Source organism: Globicephala melas, chromosome 9 (genome assembly GCF_963455315.2).
Source record: "Globicephala melas chromosome 9, mGloMel1.2, whole genome shotgun sequence".
Classification (NCBI taxonomy): domain Eukaryota; kingdom Metazoa; phylum Chordata; class Mammalia; order Artiodactyla; family Delphinidae; genus Globicephala; species Globicephala melas.
This window is the reverse complement of record NC_083322.1, coordinates 84,880,668-84,902,137: the sequence shown is the minus strand read 5'-3', so window position 1 is coordinate 84,902,137 and position 21,470 is coordinate 84,880,668. Positions and strand designations below refer to the sequence as shown.

The 21,470-nt window shown below is 39.6% G+C and overlaps 1 protein-coding gene and 1 long non-coding RNA gene across 4 annotated transcripts in view; one reads left to right on the top strand and one right to left on the bottom strand.

Annotated features, from left to right (window-relative positions):
- The first annotated feature begins 968 nt into the window (after positions 1 to 968).
- Positions 969 to 21,470, top strand: part of PTPN12 (protein tyrosine phosphatase non-receptor type 12) — an 86,064-nt gene continuing 65,562 nt past the window's right edge. Inside the window, exon 1 of the mRNA XM_030834299.3 lies at positions 969 to 1,104. Within this exon, the coding sequence (XP_030690159.1) occupies positions 1,006 to 1,104 (99 nt within the window). The 5' untranslated portion in view covers positions 969 to 1,005. The remainder of the gene's footprint in view (positions 1,105 to 21,470) is intronic.
- The window catches only part of LOC115840868 (uncharacterized), a 128,075-nt gene continuing 115,207 nt past the window's right edge, over positions 8,603 to 21,470 (bottom strand). For all 3 annotated transcript variants that reach the window (XR_009565124.2, XR_009565126.2, XR_009565125.2), the window contains one exon: positions 8,603 to 9,654. This is a non-coding gene — a long non-coding RNA (uncharacterized lncRNA). The remainder of the gene's footprint in view (positions 9,655 to 21,470) is intronic.

The following is a 21,470-nucleotide window of genomic DNA, read 5'->3' as shown; positions in this document are numbered from 1 at the left end:
AAAAGCAAAAGTCCTATCACTGAAGAAGCGTTTCGTTTCTCTTGGCTGTAGCCATTCCCCAAAGTGCCAAGGTCTAAGTGCCCTCAACATTAAGATGAAGACATACCTGCGGCGAACGTGGAGATGACACTACTACAGTTCCCAGCATGCCTCTCTTCCCACCGCCGCCCTCCCCCGCCCCACTCCTGGACTCCGGCCGGCCTGGATTTGTAGTCCCAGCCCACGGCTGGCGGCGGGCGGAAGCACTCTAGAAATATGTTTTTCCCACTAATAGGCGGTGAGACCGCAATTTCCAACTCAAGTCCTACTCCAATTGAGTAGCGTTTGCCCGGTTGTGTCGAATTACCTCCTACGACCGCTCCTCAAACCTATGCGCAGCCCGGGCGGGACCACGCCCCGGAAGTAGAGTCAAGTCTCCCAGCCGACTGCCGAAGCGCCTCCCAGCCACTCCTAGCCGGGCTAGGGCCGGCGGGGCGGGCTTGGGGGCGGGGCGGGCGGGGGCGACTCGGCGCGGCGTAGCACCCGGGACGGAGCCGCTGCGCGGAGACGCGCGTTTGGGTGGCGGCGGGGGCGAGCCCGTGGGGAGAGGCGGCTGCGGCTGCTAGCCGGGAGGGAGGGAGGGAGGGAAGGAGGAACCGGGAAGGGGTTGGGGGGGGCAGGGCGGTCGGAGAGCCGTGTTCCTAAGGCGGTGGCGGCGTCTCCGGCAGAGCAGGAGGACGGCGGGGAAGGAGGATGGAGCAAGCTGGGGGTTGGGGTTGGCGCTAGCCGCAGTGGCTCGCCCCGTACTGTGGGAGAGCGGCGGCTGCTCCTGGAAGTTGTAGGATCGGGAGCCGGGCTGGTGCCGCCGCTGCCACCGCCTTGGGCGGTGGGGAGGAGCAGGGAGCGGCGGGGGTCGGGAGAGAGGGGTCGGGTAGGGGGAGCGAGCTGGGGAAGACTGAGCGGGCTCTGCGCCGGGCGGGAGGGCGGCGGGGGGGCCAGCGACCGCAGCCGGGGGGACTCGGGAGGATGGAGCAAGTGGAGATCCTGAGGAAATTCATACAGAGGGTCCAGGCCATGAAGAGTCCGGACCACAATGGGGAGGACAACTTCGCCCGGGACTTCATGGTGAGTCCCTCCCCTCGCTGTCGACTCCTCTCGCCGGCACCGGAGCCCACTGCAGCCTCGCCCGGCCGGCCCGGGCCGCCAGCGCTTTGTGTGCGGCTGTAAGGAGAGGGGCGGAGGGGGCGCGCGCCAGCCCCAAGGGCCGGGTGGACTCGGAGGCCGGCGGGAGGTGAGGTCGCCTCCGCCCCTCGGCCGCCTTTTCTCCTCCCGCGATCGCGGCCCCCTCCGCCGGCGTCCGGGACGCGAAGGGAGAGGCCGCCCGGCCGAGCCCGCACTCAGCACCGCCGCCAGAGACCACCTATTGTTTCTCGGGCCGGGAGCCGGAGGCGAATGAGGTACAGGCCGGGGGGCTCGTCTCTCCTCACCTCCCCATCCAACTACCCCTCCAGGGAGGGTCGCGGCTGAGGGAGGAACGGGGCTCTTAAGGTGGCAATTAACTCGTGGGGTCCCTTTGCTCAAGCTGGTCACTGGGGTGGGCAAGGTAGGACTGTTTGCCGTTGCTGGGTTCGCAGTTATCTCCGGTGCATGGGAAAGGGTCTGTCCCTAAGCATTCTCGTGGTTTGCTCAATTTCCATTTACCCCTGTTTCATCTCTGGTCTCTTGAGAACCAGGTTTGAGATGGTTTTGGGGTCAATGTGACTTGATGTTGAGGGGGTAAGCGCGTGTGTGTGTAGGGGTGGGGAGGTGCGTGGTTATCCTGAAGGAAGCCTACTTCAGACTCCCTAGGGGACACTGCCGAAGGCAGAGGGGATGTGACTATCACTTCCTATCCGGGGTGGGGGTGGGGAACTTGGGAACAATAGTCGTGTTGAGGCGGAGGCGACCGTACGGGCCGAAGCCCTGAAGTGGGAGATAACCTTCGAAGTCTCCCCAACACCCCCCCCCCATCCGACACCCCCTCCCCCGCCTTCCGCCCTCTGCTTGTACAGGCGGGCTGGAGAGGAGGTTAAAAGTCCTGGTCGTGGAATTGCTCTTGGTCCATCACTACGAGGGGGTCAGATCCGAAGGCGTGGGAGGAGAAGTCGACTTCCTCCATTGCCCCCCCCCGCCCCGTATTTTTCTGCTGGACAATGTTCCCTTTAGGGTTGTTTCTCGGCTTAGGAGGCGGTGGTTGCGGCGGCTGCTCCTACGGATATTGCGCAAGACTGGGGCGTTGGAAACCCTGGAGGTCTGGGGAATGGAAAAGGAAGTGGGACTTTGGGAAGTGGCTGCTCCTTAGTCTTGGCGGGGTTTGGGAATGGGAAATAAGCTAGGGAAAATTTTGCTCCCGGGCCAGATACACCTCCAGGAATAGTCACTTAACTCTGAAATTCGCGATTGTTCAAGGGATACACAGTTAATGTGTATAAAAGTGAGTGAGCAGCAAACATTGACTAGTTTTTGTTTCAAAGTACAGTTTAATTGTTTACAAGGTGCAGGTGAAATGGCTTTTAGTGCTGAAATAATTTTTCACATTTTAAAGAGACTTCGGTCTAGTAAAGCTTTAGCGTTAAAATTCTTAACCCTTCACCTTATACAATATTGTAACAGTGTTGTTGGAGCTTTGTGATTCCCGCCTCCCTAGACCAATAATAGAGGAGGCTAGGAGTTAGGTTTTGTTAGTATCTTTTGAAGGTGTAGAAAATGTTGATTAAGTAATTTATGCCTTATTTTAAAGATTTTCTCTTGATATTTAGCCTATGTATTTGAAAAATTACTTTATGATCTGAAAAGGTTAAAGAAAAGAAGACATGTTCCGTTTTTACTATTGAGAATTTTGAATGTGTTGGTATCTTTGGAATGGTATCACAATAATTGGACAGAGTCCCCTTTTTACTACTCTTCGGCCAAAAGAGAAGAAAATATTTATTTAGAATATTTTAAATGTTTAAAACTAGTCTTACACAGTCTTATTTTGGTTGTGGAAGGAGAGGTGGTGTGGTCCCTGGCCACTTATTCTTTGCATGCTAATCATCTTGTTATCCATGGGCATATCCTGTCAGGAAAGAGCATTGTTTGGTGATGCAGGCCATCAGGACAAGTGCCCAGTCTCTGAACTCCTGTACAGGGGAAGTAGCCTTAGGGTTCATGCTTTGGGGATGAGTCAGGGATTCCTATTGGAGATTTCATTTCTCCAGGACTAAATGAGTTTCCTTTTTCTTCCATAGTACCTAGGGATAGTTAGGGGATTCTACACTTGAGATTTGATTACTAGGGCTGTTCTTTTGTAGTGCTTGCTTTTTTTATTCTGTGACTTGATAAGCAATAGCTGTAATTAAGGTTGCTAGTTGGTGCCTCTTTTTCCCTTGACTAGAAAGCTGGAGGGAAACTTTGTCCCCTCTGCCATGGAAAGAGAATAGGGAATCCCCTGATAGATTCTAACTCTTCTGTTGTTCTTAAATTCTGATATGGATTAAAAATGCATTAAAAATTTTTTAGCATTTTAGAACTGAGCCTTAGGGGTAATCTAGCTACTGTATTATAACCTTATTCAGATATGAAGTGATAATGTTCATTGTTTCAAATTTGGAAATTATACAGTAATAATTAAGAATGCCTTACCTGTAGGAAAGTGGAATGGGCATTCAAACTGTGGTCTTTCCATTATTCCGCTCAGCCCTCCTATAGTCCCATCTCCCAAAGGCTATCTCTGTTAATGTTTTTAATGCTACTCTGTGACCATACTACATAATCAATACCATTTAATATTCTTAGAAAATTTTTTCCAGCTTAATATTTAAGTGTTTTTCATTTGTAAAAATGATTTTAGGTGGCTATATAATATTTCACCTAGCCACTGTCTTTTAGCTTAACTATTTTCTTATGGTTGAATGTTTAGGCCATTTATTTTCTGCTATTATATGTCATAATTCTGTAGTGAACACTTATGCATAAAGCTTCTTTATTTTGGATTATTGCATAAGATATCTTCCAGTAATGGAAGTACTAGATGAAGGGATATAAACATTTAATATGTGTTTATGAATAACTTTTTGAAGAAGTTCTGTCAGTTTATACAACTGTCAGTACTGTATGAGTGTTCATAATAATTATCTTGGATCTTTGATAATTTGATGGTTGAAAAATGGTATCTTGTTTTAATTTGAATATCTTGATACTAGTAAGGGTAGAAATTTTTCCTCTTGTTAACTATTCTGTGAGCTGTCTGTTCTTGGCCTTTGCCTGTTGTGCACCCCATTCTGTGAAAGAGGAGAAAACTAAGGTATTGAGGTGGTGTAAACTACGGCACCAAAATGATTACTTTACAAGTTGATGATTAAATAGCTAATCTGTGGCAGATCCAGAACGTGATCTCAACTATCTCGATTTTTAGTCTTCTTTATGAAATGGGAGACAGTGATCATGACAAGTAAATGTGTATGGTAGGGTGGTGCACATTTATGTTTGACAGATGTTTTACTCCCATCTCTGCCTTTGGCTAGTTTTCTGACCTTGGGCAGGCCACTTGAAAGAAAATGAGTTGACTGAGTTTTCTCACCTTTAAAAGAAGAAAAATACTACCTACTTCACAAGACTGAAATATGAAACTAATATTTAGGGTCTTCATCTAACAAATTATTGTGCTGTCTCTATATTCTCAAATGGCTAATTTATGTAGTCAGTTACATGTAACTAGAGACAGAAGGAAAAAGAGATGTCTGGGCTTTCCATTTTCAGTAATTTTCTTTTGCTTTTTAAAGCTTTATCATGTATAATTGAAGTACTGAAACACGAAGTAAATTTATTCTGATTAGGCTACAGTTTATACACTAGACACTTGTATATAAAAAAAAATCATAAAGGACAACAGTGAAGCTACAAATATGGCAGTTTCAGTTTAAAAACTGGTTCTATTTCTACTTATGGAGATGAAAACAAAAATTTAATGAGTGGACTTAGTAGAGTATTTAAAAAACAGGATGCAGAGGAGGTGTGAATTATAGTACTTTTTTGTGAAACACTGGAAGGAGAAGATTTATGGACATTTTTTCCTAAGGCTAAACTGAGGTGTAATAGCAAGCATTCCTATGTTAAAATGCTATTTAAAATAACTGATATTTTATTTTATTTTTTTTTAAGATTTATTATTTACTTTTTCAATTTATTTTTGTCTGCGTCAGGTCTTAGTTGGGATCTTCACTGCAGCACGTGGGCTTCTCTCTAGTTGTGGCGTGCTTGTTCCAGGGCACGTGGGCTCTGTAGTTTGCGGCACCCGGGTTCTCTAGCTGAGGTGTGTGAACTCAGCAGTTCTGGTGGGCGGGCTTAGTTGTCCCATGGCATGTGGGATCTTAGTTGCCTGACCAGGGATTGAACCCACATCCCCTGCATTGCAAGGTGTGGATTCTTTGCCACTGGACCACCAGGGAAGTCCCAATAACTGATATTTTAAATTAATCTGAATTTATCAATCACAAGTAACTGCAGAACCACTGTAGTAGTTATGCATTTCAGGGAATTTATTATATAAAACCATCTGCTCTACTAATAGTAATCCTGAAGGAACTGCTCAAAACAACCAGTTTGCTTGCTTTGTTATGATTAAATAATTGTTGTATTGTTTTTAATCTTACTACAGTAGTGTTTGTGATTTTATAAATTATTTTAGGTAGAAAGGAAATTAACATTTTTTCATCCCTACTATATGTTAAACACCGTGCCAGATATTTTTACACTGTGTCTTATTTAACATATCGGCAATTTATGAGGTAGATAGATATAACCTATATTTTACAGGTAAGGGAACACACTCTGAGAAGTTAAGTATCTTGCTTGACTTCAAAACCTGTTCTCTCTATCCCGTTTCTCCAGAATGCATCTGAGGTCCCTTAGGACCTGGCTGGGACTAGGCAGGTGGTGGAGGATGCATCGCCATGCAAAAGGATTGAGGTTTCAGAGTTGAGCATATTTAGGGAGTGGTAGATAATCTGCTGTAAATAATGTAGCAGTTCTCACACCTTTTGATCTTAAGAGTCTTTTACACTCTCAAAAATTACTGAGGACTCCAAAGACCTTTTGTTTATTTACTGTATTAGAAATTAGAAGATATTTAAAAATACAGTTTACTTTAAAATAATGATAATAAAACCATTCCATATTAACCTGTATACTATATTTTATGACAAGTAATTATTTTTCAAAAAGTTATTGGTGGGAAGAAGCATTGTTTTTATATTTTTGCAAATTTTTTTAATGTCTGGCTTAATAGAAGAGAGCTGGATTCTTATAGCTGTTGCATTCATACTGTTGCATTGTCACATTTCACAGTATCACGTGTCATGTACCCTCTAGAAAGCTCCGCTGTACACTCCTAAAGGGAATGAAAGTGTTTAAAAAAAATCTTGTACTAAAGTCTGTGCATTTGCATATTTACAGGTGAGAAAGCATAACTTAGTATTGTTAGGAAAAGAGTTTTGACCTCGTGAACTCTTTGAAATGGTCTGGGGGTGGGCCATCACCAGATTTTGAGAAACAGTGAAATAGTGCATGATAAAGACTAACATGAGGCTGAGACACCTAGGTAGGGATCAGGTTTTGAAGGTTCTTGAATCTATGCTGGATACTATAGATCAGTAATAGTAATTTTGAACAGTAACACACTACAGGTCTTAGAGTTACAGGGAAAGTAGGCAGGTGTTAAGAAAATAGACATTCTGTTTGAACACTGCAGCAGTGTTTCCCCACCTCCAGTTGTCCCCTCACCACCCCAGCCTGCTTTACTTTGAGCCTTCACTTATATCATTCAGGTTGGTTCTGGTAAAATGCTGAGAATCAGTACTATAGGTCTCTGCAGATCGCTGCATATTTTAAGAAAAGTAAGCAGTCATTTGACAGATTTGTGCTGCAGAAAGTTGATTCTGATGGTAGTATGAAGAATGGATTACCGGATTGAAGGAGAGCATTTTTGAAGCTGTTGAAATATAGGGAGTGAGGTATGAGGGCCTGAGCTAAACTAAGACAGTAGAACACAGAGTGTACAAAGGATCTGATAAGGATAAAGGAAGAGGTCTCAACGAGTCACTAGATGTGAGTAGTGAAGGAGATAGGAATGTTGTAGTATGGCTCCAAGGTTTCTAGCTTGATATACCGTCACTCAAGTTGGAAGGTACTGTTTGGTAGGGTAAGGAAGAAGAGAGGAGAAACAAGCAGAGGAGACCAAGCAGAAGATGGTTGGAAGAAATTTCAAAGTCGAAGAGAATGAGTTTAGCTTTGGACACGTTAAAAGGAGGTGCCTATGAGACATCTTGTGGAAATGTAGAGCATGAGAGAGCTGACGGGACAGAATTAAAGCATGTAAGAGTTATTTGAAAGCAGGAAAGTGAAACGAGCTTATTCAGACAAGCCTATAGAGTGACCAACTTTAGGTTGAAGAGCGTCAGCATTTAAAGAGCAGCTTCTAAACGGAAGTGCTAGTGATTGCTCCCGGGAAGGTGTGGTCAAAGAGGAAGGAAGGGAACCCAGAGGATGTCAGAAAAGCCTGGGAGAGTTTCAGGAAAGGAGTAGTCACCAAAGTCTGATACAGTAATTCTGGGAGGACCTGTAAGGTGAGCTTGAGAAAGCACCCATTCTATTTGCCAAGTAGGAGTGATTTGGTGACTAGAAAAAGCAGTTTGGGGTTGGGGTATGGGAAAAAGCCAGACTATACTGGGTTGAAGAAGAAATAGGCGAAGTAGTATAAATTTCTTCTATTTACTTTTAACATTCTGAAAGGAGATGGCAGAAGCCAGAGGAAGACACAGATCCCCTCCCACCCTCTGCTTTTAAAAAAAAAGATGAGATAGGAACATTTTTCATATATGCATTCCTTATCTATCTTTTGTGAAATGATTGCTGTTTAAGTATAATTTTAAAAGACAGATAACAAGAACTTGTCTTTTGGTTAAATAAGACCTCTGAAGTTTTGATTTAAGGCTACGATTTGATTTGTTAAAAAGTAGGAGGGGAGGATGGACTGAAAGCCTGGCAAGATCTTAATGCTGCACAGACTAGATAAGTATAAAAAACTTCATCGTTGTTAAACTGTTCAATATTGTGGCTTGTAGGTGTTTTAAAAATTAATAACAGCTTTATGGAGATATAATTCACTTAGTGTAAAATTCACTCATTTAAGTTGTGCAATTTAATAGGTTTTAGTGTATTCACAAAATTGTGCAACCATCATCACAATCAGTTTTTATCACCCCCAAAAGAAACCGCATACCCATTAGCAGTCATTTCTCCCTTCCTCCCCGCTCCCTGCAGACCTTGGCAACCACTAATCTACCTTCTGTTTCCATAGATTTGCCTCGTCTAGACATTTCATATAAATGGAATCAGTATTCTGTGACTGACTCCTTTGACTTAATGTTTTCAAGGATCATCAGTGTTGTTGCGTGGTCAGAAATACTTCATTCCTTTTTATGACTGAATAATTTTCTGTTGTATGGATATACCATATTTTGTTTATCCATTCATTTGTTGATAGACAGTTTGCGTTGTTTTCACATTTTGGAATATTTTGTGTATAATAATACATAAGATGTAATACATTTGTATTATTTTATGAATAATGCTACTATGAACCTTTTACACAAGTTTTTGTTTTGCACAATGTTTTTGATTATCTTGGGTATGTACCTACAAGTATGTTTAACATTTTGAGGAACTGCCAGAGTGTTCTCCAAAGCTGCTCCATGTTTTACGTTTCAACCAGGAGAATGTACATTTTCCATTCCCACCAATTTCTTTACATCCTCACCAATACTTGTCACTGTCTGTCTTTTTTATTATAACCACCTTAGAGGGTGTGAAGTGCTATCTTGTGGTTGGCTTGTAGGTTTTTAAAATATCTCAGTAAGCTTATATAAATGGTGCGGTATGTCTAACATGTCTTTAAAGCTAGAGTGAAAGGAAATATTTTCCAGTCGTAGCATCTGAGCTAATCTTAGTCCTTTCCCAGTGCCACTGGTTTAGTTAAGATTTTCTTACCTTTGATGAGTGTCCAGCCAAACATATTTATATTTTAACTAACTTCAAAAGTGGAAGTGAACTTTTAAGTAACTTTCCAGACATGGCTCACTGAGATAGCACAATAAAAATTTACCTCAAGTGTTAATTCTCAAGGATGTTTTCCTGTATTTAATTTTAGAATATTGTTAGCTTTTTTCCTTCAATATTTGATATCTAATTTGGAAAAGATTTTTGAAAGATTGAAACTGACAGTTAGGCATTAACATTTAGATAGATTAAAATTTTTTGTTTGTATGGTAAACATTTCTGGGTTTCTATAGCACTCAGTTCATTAGATTCATAAACATTTACATTTCTGATTTCCCCAGAATGAAAGCTTCCAAGGCTACAGACTGGGACTTAGTTAACTATCTCTCTATCCCCATTGCTTAATATAGTGCCTGGCATTTAATAAGCATTAATGGCCATTGCGTTAGCAGAAATTGTAGCGAGCTTAATGCTGTAAAACAGAGCTTGGCTCTTCAGGTGGTCCAAGGGGCTTGTCTCTTAGACCAGCATGAGAATTGCTTTTTCTTCCTCTTACCTACAGGTGTGCAGGCACAAATGTTGTTTTATTTTTAGTATCCACTGAAAAAAGAAAATAAAAGATAAAGTATTAGACTGAATTTAGTAAAACTTTTAAATAAATACATTTTTATTAATTGTAATATCTTCTACATAAATGTGAAAAATAGTACGGTGCGTATTTTTCTCTGGACGCTGGTTGATATGCATAAGGATTGAGGGAACCACTTAAAGTAACTACTTGTATATCCTCCACCCCATGATTAATTTTAATAAAATGTCCACTTTTAACTTTTGGTTTTAGATTTCATTAAGGAAATCCAGATAACATGTCACTGACATCTCTTCAACAATAGTGGTATCTTGTAAATCGTGGGTGTTTTGGGAGTGATTACAGCAATAGCTGTTGTTCTCTCCTTGCCTCTAGTTTCTTGCCTCATCTAATTCATTCCATATATCATGCTCACTTTCCTAAAATATCACTTTCAAGTGTTGGCATCTGTGGGATAATGGAGGGCATACGGGTTATAAAATCAGAAGATGTGGGTTTGAGTCCCCTTGTTGCTGCCTAGTTCAATTTTCTTTAATACATTTATGTAGAACCGTATTGGAAACATGGTTTTATTTTTATCATCGAAAAATATAAGTTCAAAAAACCCTCAAGGCTCCCTTTGATGACCATTAAAATTATTGGAATTTTAAATGCCTAAGGCAACTCAAAGCATCAGACCCAAGCTCTGCTTTTTTTCAAACTATAATTATATGTCTGTCTTACGAATTTCCCTTTCTCCTATCCCCCTGCTGCCTATTTTGTAGCTTTTGCCCTGGCTTAGAATCACAGGCCAATAGGATAAAGTCTACACTTCTTAACCTGGCCTTCCAGAGCCTTCTTAACATAGTCTCTCATACCTTTCCAGTATTTAACTCCTGTACTCTGCAGTGTGTGTCCTTTCGTTCCTCTGGAATGAGCTATTTCTCATCCTTGAGCATACCCACTGAATGAATGAAATCTTGCTTATCTGTGTTGTACTGTTGAGCATATTTTTCCCCTTTCTTAGAAAACTTTCCTTCTATTTTATAGACAAATACCTTGAAGATCAAAACACTAAAAATTTAGAATGACTTTACCACATTCACCCAGAACTCAGAAGTAAGAATTGTAATTAACTCTCACTTTCTGAGATAAATATATTAGCCCAGTTTATCTTAAAGCACTTGTTCTCCATTGCAAATTTGATTTTTAATACCATGGAAAAAAAGCCTTCATTAGATTTGAGTTGAAGACTTGCTAAGGCAAGTCCAGTGACATGCAGTTCTTCTAAACCACTAGTCTCTTCCAAACAGGAATTGAACCCCTCTCCCAGCATTTCATATTTCCTGTAGTAGTTAAATTTTTTAGATTCATGCATTCAAACCTTGACTGTTATCTCCTTCCATCTGAAATAGCACAGATACTTGTTTCCATTTGTATAATATTATAGTGTCTGTGAACTGGCTTATAGCAGATATAAGTAGTTGCTCCCCAAAAGTTTTTCCTAGAGAATGTGGAACGTGGATCGTGTTAATCTCAGAGGCTTTGGGGTGTATGCTAATATCTACATTTCCTATAGTAACTGTTTTTAGATGTAATCTGCATTTGAAAAGCTATTTAACAACAGTTGAGTAGCTACCCTGGTAGGCTCTGAAGGAATGCAAAAATGGCAGCCCTGTCATCCTTCCATGGTTCCTACCATCCACCATTCAGAAGATGTTCACCGAGTGCCCACTATGCCCTAGGTACTGTGTTTATAATTGATATTTGAAAATATGACAGTTGTTGCCCTTAAGAAGTTTACTGGCTGTGAATAGACTTGTGAGAAGCAGCAAGAAGTTTTCCTGGGGGCAGTGGATGGGCTTCAGGGGGTTTGCGAACCCTTTCATATTATACATAGTGTTTTGTGTGTAAGCTCATTGGGAGAGGGGTGGAGAAGGCTCATAGCTGTTAGATTCTCAAGGGGTTTGGGTTCCAAAAATCTTAGAAACTCTAGACTAGTAGAAAGATAATCAGCTTTGGAGTCATCAGGTAGTTAATTTCTGTCCTGGCCCTGTTATGATTATAAGCAGGTTATCTAGGGAAATTGAGGATGTAATACCTACCTAGAAGGACCAAGATAATATGTATGTAAAGCTTCTAATGTAGTACATAGAAGGTGGTCAATAGTAGTTAAAGACTTGGTATTACTCTAAGGGAAGTGTATTCAAGATTTAAACCACAGAGGCAGGAGAGCCTAAATCTGCCTGAATAGAACATGGACAATTTCAGCATGGAGGCCACATTTGACTTGACTCTTGAAGGAAAAGTTTGTCATGTGGATTAGGATAAAAGGCATTTCAGAGATAGAAAGCAAACAGCACTTGCAAAGACACAGAGATAAGAACTGTGGGTTTTAGATGAGAGGAACAGGGTGGCAGTGTAAAAAATAAGCAAAGCCCATATACCCAAACAAATAGGAGGGGATTCCCAAAGGGAGAGCAGCTGAAATGCTGAGCTTGAGATGAATATAATATTGGCCTCAGCATTCCTGAATGTTTTGGTGAGGAGTGTTTTGATGTCTCATTATTGTGGCATAGTTGTTCACTCTTATAATGTATGGTTTGGTTGGTATGAAGGATCTTTTTATTTATTAAAAAATTTTTTTTTGTCTGCGTGGGGTCTTCGTTGCTGCATGCAGACTTTCTGGCTTTCTCTAGTTGCAGCTAGCAGGGGCTACCCTTCCGGGGGCTATTCTTTGTTGTGGTGCGCGGGCTTCTCATTGCGGTGGCTTCTCTTGTTGAGGAGCACGGGCTTAGGCGCGTGGGCTCAGTAGTTGTGGCTCGCGGGCTCTAGAGCACAGGCTCAGTAGTTGTGGTGCACGGGCTTAGTTGCTCCGCGGCATGTGGGATCTTCCCGGACCGGGGCTCAAACCTGTGTCCCTGCATTGGCAGGCAGATTCTTAACCACTGTGCCACCAGGGAAGCCCCTGAAGGATCTTTTAAAAATGGAGTTCCAGAAGCCCAGTGTTCTTAAATCTGGTAATTTTACCTTATCCCAGATATATAAAGTAATACACTCTCTGTTTATATAGTTCTTAAGTGGCCAGATCAGTGTTTTTCATGGGCTTCTGTTAAAAGTGCCCTGTAAAAAAATTACATTTAAAAGAGTCTTTAGAACCTCTGCAAGTTATTTATAACGGTAAGCCTCTGTTTAGTTTGGATTCCTCAGCATATTTGAGTTTTCTAGGAGATGACTCCGAGAGATTTTGAGACTACACATGTGGGGCTAGAACCAAAGTGAGAAAGGAAAGGAGTTCTAGCTCCCGTGCTATGAAAATGTGGAGAATGTGGCTTTTCTGGACACCTCCCCTCACTGTGTACACTGGATTTACTCATAGGTCATAGACCCTTTGATGTTAAAGGGAACAAGAAAGCTGTTTAAGGAGCTTGTTACAGGTTTCACGGTTAGAAGTTGGCAGAGCTGAGTTTGTCCCAAATAAGCAAGATGTACAATAGTAAGATGCTTTTTCTATGACATGATGTTGCTTAGACCAGCAGTTGCATTCTTATTCTTTAGGGAAAAAGTCAATAAAGGAAAAAAAAGGGGGGCATAAATATCGAAAATCATAGAAAACTTCTTTGTTGGTATAGATTTTTGGTTGTAGCCTATTTGCAAACCAGCAAAGGGGGGCATAAATATCGAAAATTATAGAAACCTTCTTTGTTGGTATAGATTTTTGGTTGTAGCCTATTTGCAAACCAGCTTAAGTGGAAAAAAAAATATTGCAGTAGAATACTGCCCTTGAGTTGCTTTAAGGACAGGAACCAAGAAATGGAGAGCCATCTGTAACCTGGGTGACTCTTCATTTCAGCCCCTCTGTCTTTCTGTGGTTCTCCATATTTATCAGTTTCTGTGTCTATCTAGGGCTGCTTGGATACTTGTCTTTGCTTCTCTGTGCACCTGCTTTACTCTTAGCTGGCTGCATTTGACTTTCACTGCTTGGGGCTGCACCTGCTATTGAATAAAGGCATCCCTTACAGTGATCTAACCTATCTCATTCACTGTATCTCAGTTTAGGGGAAGAACTCATTATGACTAGAATTGCTCTATCTCACTTTCACATTCCTGAAATTCACATCACATCAATCAACTTGCCACCGATGAAATGGGTTTTGTGTAGTATAATTGTGTGGAGTTGACCAAGGTGGTGAACTTGTTCAGATGTGATTGGTAGGTACTTTTCTTAAAGAGAAAAGGGATAGTCCCCTAACTAGGCAGGTAGCCCAAAGTGTATTTGTTTTGAAGCAAAACAGCAAAAAAAATTTAACTATTTTAAGGTTTCAGCCCCAAATAAACTCCACCCACCTTCTTTCAGAGAAGGGAAAAAGAAGCATAAAGAGTCCTTGTGAGTTGAGAGAACATTCTGTTGGCTCTGGCAGAGCATTATTTCACATATTCAGTACATATTAAACGTCAAACTTGTAAGGTTTCTGTGTAGAAACTATAAAATTAAGATAATCTATAAGCTGCATATTTATGGTACTTAAGATTTAAGTTGTAATTTTTCAGTGTTAAAATATGGAACCAGAACATTACCTTCTTGCAAGGAAGTGTAATTCTAAGGATCAATTTTATTCAAGTATTATATTGTCATTTTTTTATTCTCTCTCTGAATATGTATCTGAAATTTATCACTGTCTCAAAGACTAATGTATTTTCTTCACAATAGATTTTGCATTAATAAAATAAATCCAATTGTAGTTCCCGGATCATCTAAAACCTAAGTGCTGTAATGCTGTGTTTGCCTGGTTGTCAGTGTGTCTCTGTCTGTGCTGTGTATCTGCTTGCCTGTGCACCTGTGTCTTCTTAGCTTTCTCTATCTACTCTGTCCATTGGCCTCTTTGTGCCTAAGATTCATTAATGGGTGTTAGAGATAAATCTGGATGCACTGTGTAATTTAGAAATTTCCTGTAATTTATGCCTAGTTGTTTGTAATTCTTTACTTCTAGTGCTGTAAATAGGTTATATGTAAATGCCAAGGAGGAACACAGAGTAGGTGGGTATTGATGATAGGATTTCGCAACTATTGGAAGAAATTGAATATGTTCAAATATCTCTAAACCCATTCACTGGCATTATTAGATGTTGTACAAAATAACAAATATTTTTCATTACTTTATAACTTAGATAGTAGAAGATTAATTATTAAAGTAAGAAGCACTGTTTTAATGTTCAGTATACCAGATGCTTTGATCTTTTCATTTTATGGAAAAGTAAAGAGGATGGATATTTTAATAGTTCAAAAGCTAGAAATTTTTTGTGTGTGAAAGGATTCAAAGAAACTGTTATTAATGGTAAAATGAAGGCTTAAACTAAGCTTCCTTGAATGAGTAATTAGGTGGGCAGTGGCTAGCTCAACTTCCTTGGCCTCCTCTTCATTCCTTTAACCCCCACTGTAAGCTGATTTCAAGCACTACCATTCTGCTGAAATTGCATTTACTATGGTTGCCTTAGATCTCCTGGACATATCCAGTAGATACTTTATAGTAGTGTGTAGCTTTCTTGTTGCCTCTTTAGCATTCAGCACTGTTGACTTTTTTTTTGACTTTTTTTTTTAAAGTCCTTCCTGCCCTTGATGTTGAAGCATCATTTATACCTAGTTTTTCACCTGCCTCTTTAGTCTCCTCTATTATTGGCTCAGATGCAGCATACTTTCTATTTTTCATGCTCTTAGGTCTTAAGGGAAATATAATTAAATATTGGATATTTAAAAATAAGAGAGAATCTTGCAAATCTTGTAAAATAGACTGTAGTGACATGAATTATTCTAATGCTGCTTAAGAGTTTCAAAGAATAATAAAATATTGATATTTTCTCATTCTCTACATTCTTGTGATGGCTGGTAGATTATTCTTAAGGTATTTTTGGAAAATGCAATTTAATCTAAACCAGAAGTATAAGATGAATATTTAACCAACACATTTAATTTTCTGTTGTTGCTTTATTATATGCCAGTTTTTATACTGTTTACAAGCCATGTTTTGTTTGCAAACCATATATTGTTTATGCCATATCTAATATTTTCAAATATGTTCCAAAATGATCTCACATTCTGTTGGCCAAAGCAAGTTATAATGCCACCTCAACCTCAAGGGGTTGGGAGATAAATTACACCTTTTAAGTCGGAAGAACTGTGAAGTCACATGTGGTTTCAATATAGGAAGAGTTGAAGATCAGGCTATTAATATGATCAGTCTACCATATGACAGGTGTAGGGGATATTATTATTATGTAGGGTGGTTAAAACATGGAACCAGGACTTGAAATAGTGAGGGAGTGAGCCATGCGGTTATCTGGGAGAAGAGTATTCCAGACAGAAAGAGCATTAAGTGCCCAAGTATTTGAGTTAAGAGTGTATTGAAGGGATATCAAGGAAGCCAGTGTGCTTGAGCAGAATGGGTGAGGAAGAGAGTAGTAGATTTGTAATAGTGTTGGGAGTTATGGCAAACCATCCAGGGTTCTTGTAGGTCATTGTTAGGACTTTGGCTTTTACTCTAAATGACATGAGTTTCACTCTTAGGTATGATGTTAACTTACATTTTAACAGGATCACCTTGGCTGCTGTGTGGAGAATAAAATGCAGAGAGATAAGGATACAAGCAGAGACCGCTTAGAAAGCTATTTGAGCTGTTCAAGCAGGAGGGCCTGGAGACAGTGACAATGAATATGAAGAAAAGGGATGGATTTGGAAGGCAGTTTTGAGATAGCATTCACAAAATTTGGTGATATGGGAGGGTGAGGAAGGATTTATCTGAGCTAATGTGGACACTAAGTGGTAGTGATGAGATAGGGAATACAGGAGGAAAGATAAATTTGAGGAGTTGGGTACTGAGTTCAATTTTAGATGTATAGAGTTTGAGTTGAATTTAGATCTCAGGCCAGTCATGGTTGGCCCTGTAGCTCTCTAATTTATTGTGTATGGGTGATCGTTGAACTCACGGAAAAAGATGACATTTCTGAGATAAAGAATATATACTGAGAATAACAGGGAAGAATATGGAACATTCGGGACACTTAAGTGTCTACTTGAGGATGGTAAACTCTCAGTTCTAGAGAGTTAGGAACAGAACCTGGAGGGTCATGTAGAAAGTAAATGGATTGAGGAGTTACAAAAAGAATTGTGAATTTGGATTTAACCCTGAATTTGGGAATAGAAGTCATGGGTGAGCTTGTCAAAAGCACTGAGAAGAGGGTAGGACAAATTTGCATTAAAATTTTTTTGAATGGATTTTATGTTATTTTCTTAAAGCAGTGGGAAAATTACTCCTGTCTATGAAATCCTATCATATATATGAGTTGTCCTGAAAGGTAAATCTGCTGTAGACATTTTAGGGAAAAGAGAAGTTGGGGGAGGGAGTGAGGATTGCCCAGAAAGCTAATAAATGTACTGTTTTGGTTTATTATTCTCCCCTCCTCTCTTAACCCTGGATCCCTTCTCCCATTTCTACTCTCTTAACTGCCAACCCTTGTGTTACTGTTTACCTAGCACTCTATACTTTTTTTTTTTTAAATTTTAATTTTTTGGCCACGTTGGGTCTCCGTTGCTGCATGCAGGCTTTCTCTAGTGGCAAGTGGGGGCTACTCTTTGTTGCGGTGCACGGGCTTCTCATTGCGGTGGCTTCTCGTTGTGGAGCATGGGTACTAGGTGCGCAGGCTTCAGTAGTTGCAGAGCGTGGGCTCAGTAGTTGCGGCACGCAGGCATAGTTGCTCCACAGCACGTGGGATATTCCTGGACCAGGGATCAAACCTGTGTCCCCTGCATTGGCAGGTGGATTCTTAACTGCTGTGCCACCAGGGAAGTCCCTCTACTTTTTTTGGGGGGGGGGGTGGGCAGCTGTTTTATTGGTAAACGTACATAACGAAAGTCAACGTTTTAACCGTTTTTATGTGTACAGTTCATTGGCATTAAGTACATTCATGTTGTTGTGCAATGAGGATTCTTTTTTTTTTTCTTTTTTAAATGAGGATTCTTAAAAAGGAAAAATCATATACTGTTAGGAGAGTCATGGAATGCTTAATAAGCAAGTGCTTTCAAAATGAGCCTAGAAGGATAGGTGAATTTTGGTGGAGGGACTTTATAAGTAGAGGGAACCCTATGAGCAAACAAATAAAGGTGGGGATAAAGAAGAGACTTCAGGGAACAGCAGTTAGCATTATTAACTAAATAAGCACAATCAAAAAGAACATTTATAGAAATAACTCATATAGTAGGGCCGTTGGTGAATTTATATATTAAGACTTCTAAATAAACAAGGAATTGGTTAAAATAGTATGAATTTTTAGAATAATTGCTAAATCAGTTTTTCAGAGGTAAAAGTAGATTTGGTCTTTGTCATTCATGAAATGTTCTAGCCAACAGAAGATTTATAATTTAAATAATAAATTTTATTTGATTATAGGGGTTATGCTTTAAAATATTTTACTCCCAGAGATTGCCAGTGTACCCACACTACACATTAAGTATTATTACAGGAGGTTTTGTATGGCTCAGAGAAGTCAAGCTGACAGTGAAGTACCAAGTCACCCTAATGGCCTCATCCTATTAGAAATTAGCTTGTACCTAAGAATTGTCACTTCACAAAGCGATGCAGAATACTGTTTTGCCTGAGACTTCACTTTGTAGTCTAAAATGGTAGCTGAATTATAAGAGTTTTTCATTTTATTTTAAAATAAGCAAGTTTAAAAAAGATCCACCACATTTGGGTAAACTTTTTTAATGTAATAGTTGTCTAAAGGAGTCAGTTTGCCAGTGTAAAGAGACTGGTGAAACATTTAGGGACAAAGCCAGTCTGAATTAGAGTGTTTTTTCTCCTGACTTGTATTTAAAGCACAAATATTGTAATAATAAAGCTCAAATTTGACCTCATAAAAATGAAAGACATCTATAATACAAAAGGTAATGCAAGATAAACAGTAGATTGAGATAAAACATTTTAACCACATTAAACAGTTGGAGGATTATTGTCTAAAATATATGAGTAGCTTCTATATATAATACTCCAATAAGAAAATTAACAAATGCTAAGAAAATTAACAGAAGAAAAATGAAAATAATTATTTAAACATGGGGGAAAAGTCACCAACCTATTCAATAATCAGAGAAATACAAATTAATTAATGTTAACTTTTGAGGGGTCTATCAGATTCCACCAAATTTGGTGAAATTCAAAAATTGATAATCATGGCAATTCAGAAATTGATAATAGCAAATGTTGGCAAGGATAGAGAAAAACTAGTATTCTGGATCTGTTAGGAAGGTAAACTGGTAAGGCCTTTTTTGGAAAGCAGTTTGGCCACTTGTAATAGAGTTGATCATGTGTATATTCTATGACCCATCGTGTCAACTTCTAGGAATCTTTTCTTTAAAATATTTGCATATGTGTGTAAAATAGTATGTCCAAGTATATTAGTTACAGCAATTTTTTGTGAAACAATGTATAAAATATCTATTAATAAAGAGGCTTAACATGGTTGGTTACTTCAAAGGGGAGGGATATGGAGGAGAGGTGATTACTTTTTCATTTATAATTGTGTGCAGAAAAAGTTAACATAACAAGCCTGTGACTGCTATCCTCAGAAAGGCCTACTTGCAAGATTGGCCCTTGGCTGGGGTCTGGGAACTTGGACTTTTGGGAGGATTCCCATCATTCCATGATAAGAATGGCTCCCTTTGCCTTTACTGTACAAATATAGTTTTTGTTAAACACCTACTTTCCTTATGGAAATCTGGGAATTTGGTTCCTGCTAAGACAGAGAGTACCTGTATGACCAGCCACCAATAAAAACTCTGGCTACTGAGTCTCTAATGAGCTTCCCTGGTAGACAGCATTTCACCAGTGCTGTCACAGCTCGTTGCTGGAGTAATTCAGTGGGTCCTGTGTGACTCCATTAGGGGAGGACTCTTGAAACCGTGTGCCTAGTTTCTTCTGGACTTTGCCTCATGCTCCTTTCCCTTTGCTGCTTTTGCTTTGTATACTTCAGCCGTAATAAATCATAGCTGTGAATGTGACGGTAGAGATAGTCCTGTGAGTCGTCCTCATGTATCACTGAACCTGCGGGTGGTCTTAGGAACCCATGGCACAACTTGACATTATGGTTTGAATGTTTTAGCATCTGCATGCATTGCTTGTATAAATTTTAAACTGTTAAATTTAATATATTAAATATTTAAATTATATGTATGTATGTGTATACATAGGCACACATATATACCTCATCTCTAAGAATATGTTGATGGGTTTTTATATGTGTGTATTAGCACCCATATATTCTGTACATTTTCCCCCTGGTGATAAAAGATTGAAAACTTTCCTTGGTGACATTGTAGGTAATATAATAAAGAAGCAAATCAAAAACAAAGTGTCTTCAGGTATGTTATTTAGGACAAGGGGCTTATTACTTTAAATAAATTATTTTAAATTACACTTCATTTTTTATCAGTTTCATATGTCAGTATGATGGTAAACCACAAAGATCAAATTTCAAGTAGCATTTTAAATGTATACTCTCCAGTTATACAAACTCTATTATCTCAGCTTATTGAACTGAGTAAGTTATAAATGTGATAGTAGGGTGCCAATTCATTGACTATGTGATGCTCTGAATATGGTATCAGTGCCCATTTTGTTTAAAAGACTTGTCATGCTTTACTGAATATGTGATACATGGAAGATACTAGGTATTGTGGAGGAATAAAGAAAAATATAAAAGATTATCTCTGGAAGACAGAAAATTATTATCTTGGGTGGCAGCAGTGGTTGTAGTGATGGGATAAAACCTGTAAACAAATGATGGATAGAAGAAGCGGGAATGATAAATACTATATGACCAGGATCTACTTTTGGAATATATGCTACCTGAGGGCAATATATTGTTCACCACTATATCTGTACCACCTAAAAGAATACCTGACACATAGAGTAGGTTAGGAAAAATGATATAAGACCAGTCATCCTCATGAAGGTGATAATTGAATCTTACTTTTTCCTTTTATTATAGGTGTCCAGATCCAGTATGTCAGCAAGCTGAGAAAGTAGGTTTTATTTGAAAATCATAACAGTTAATTCATGAGTTGAGCAGAGCTATCTAATGTTATATGAATATTGTGTGGCTTGGTAATCTGAGACACTGTAATGGCACTTAGCAACAACTAGCTGGTTCCTCTTCCTTTAGTGGTTAGGGCAAACAACTATATAGGTAGAGATATTCGAAGACAAAAATCATGCCCTTGGTAACTTGGGGTAGGAAGTTATGTGCAAGATTTCTTGCAGAAATCTTGATAATTATATGTAGGTAGATCCTAGTTTTTATCATGATTGAAGTTTGGCTTTTTGTTTGATTTTTGTGTGTTATATGAAAGAGGAGCACTGTTTATCGTTATTACAAAGAGATATTCGAAGACAAAATCATGCCCTTGGTAACTTGGGGCGCACATAACTTCACAGTAGTGTGATCTGGCCTTTTCCGGACCAAGTCTAATATAATGCCAGAATGAAATACTTTTTGCAGGAAATTATCACTATCTAATTTCAGGACTTTTTCATCACTGTGAAAAGAAACCCCATACCCATTACCAGTCACACCTCACTCATTTTCACCCCACCACCCTGGAAACCACTAATCTACTTTCTGACTATAAATCTGCCTATTCTGGACATTTCATATAAATGGAATCATATAATGATTTTTGTGTCTTACTTCTTTCACTTAGCATAACGTTTTCAAGATTTATCAGCTGAGCATGTATCAGCACTTTATTCCTTTTTGTGGCCAAATAATATTCTATTGTATGACTAGACTACATTTT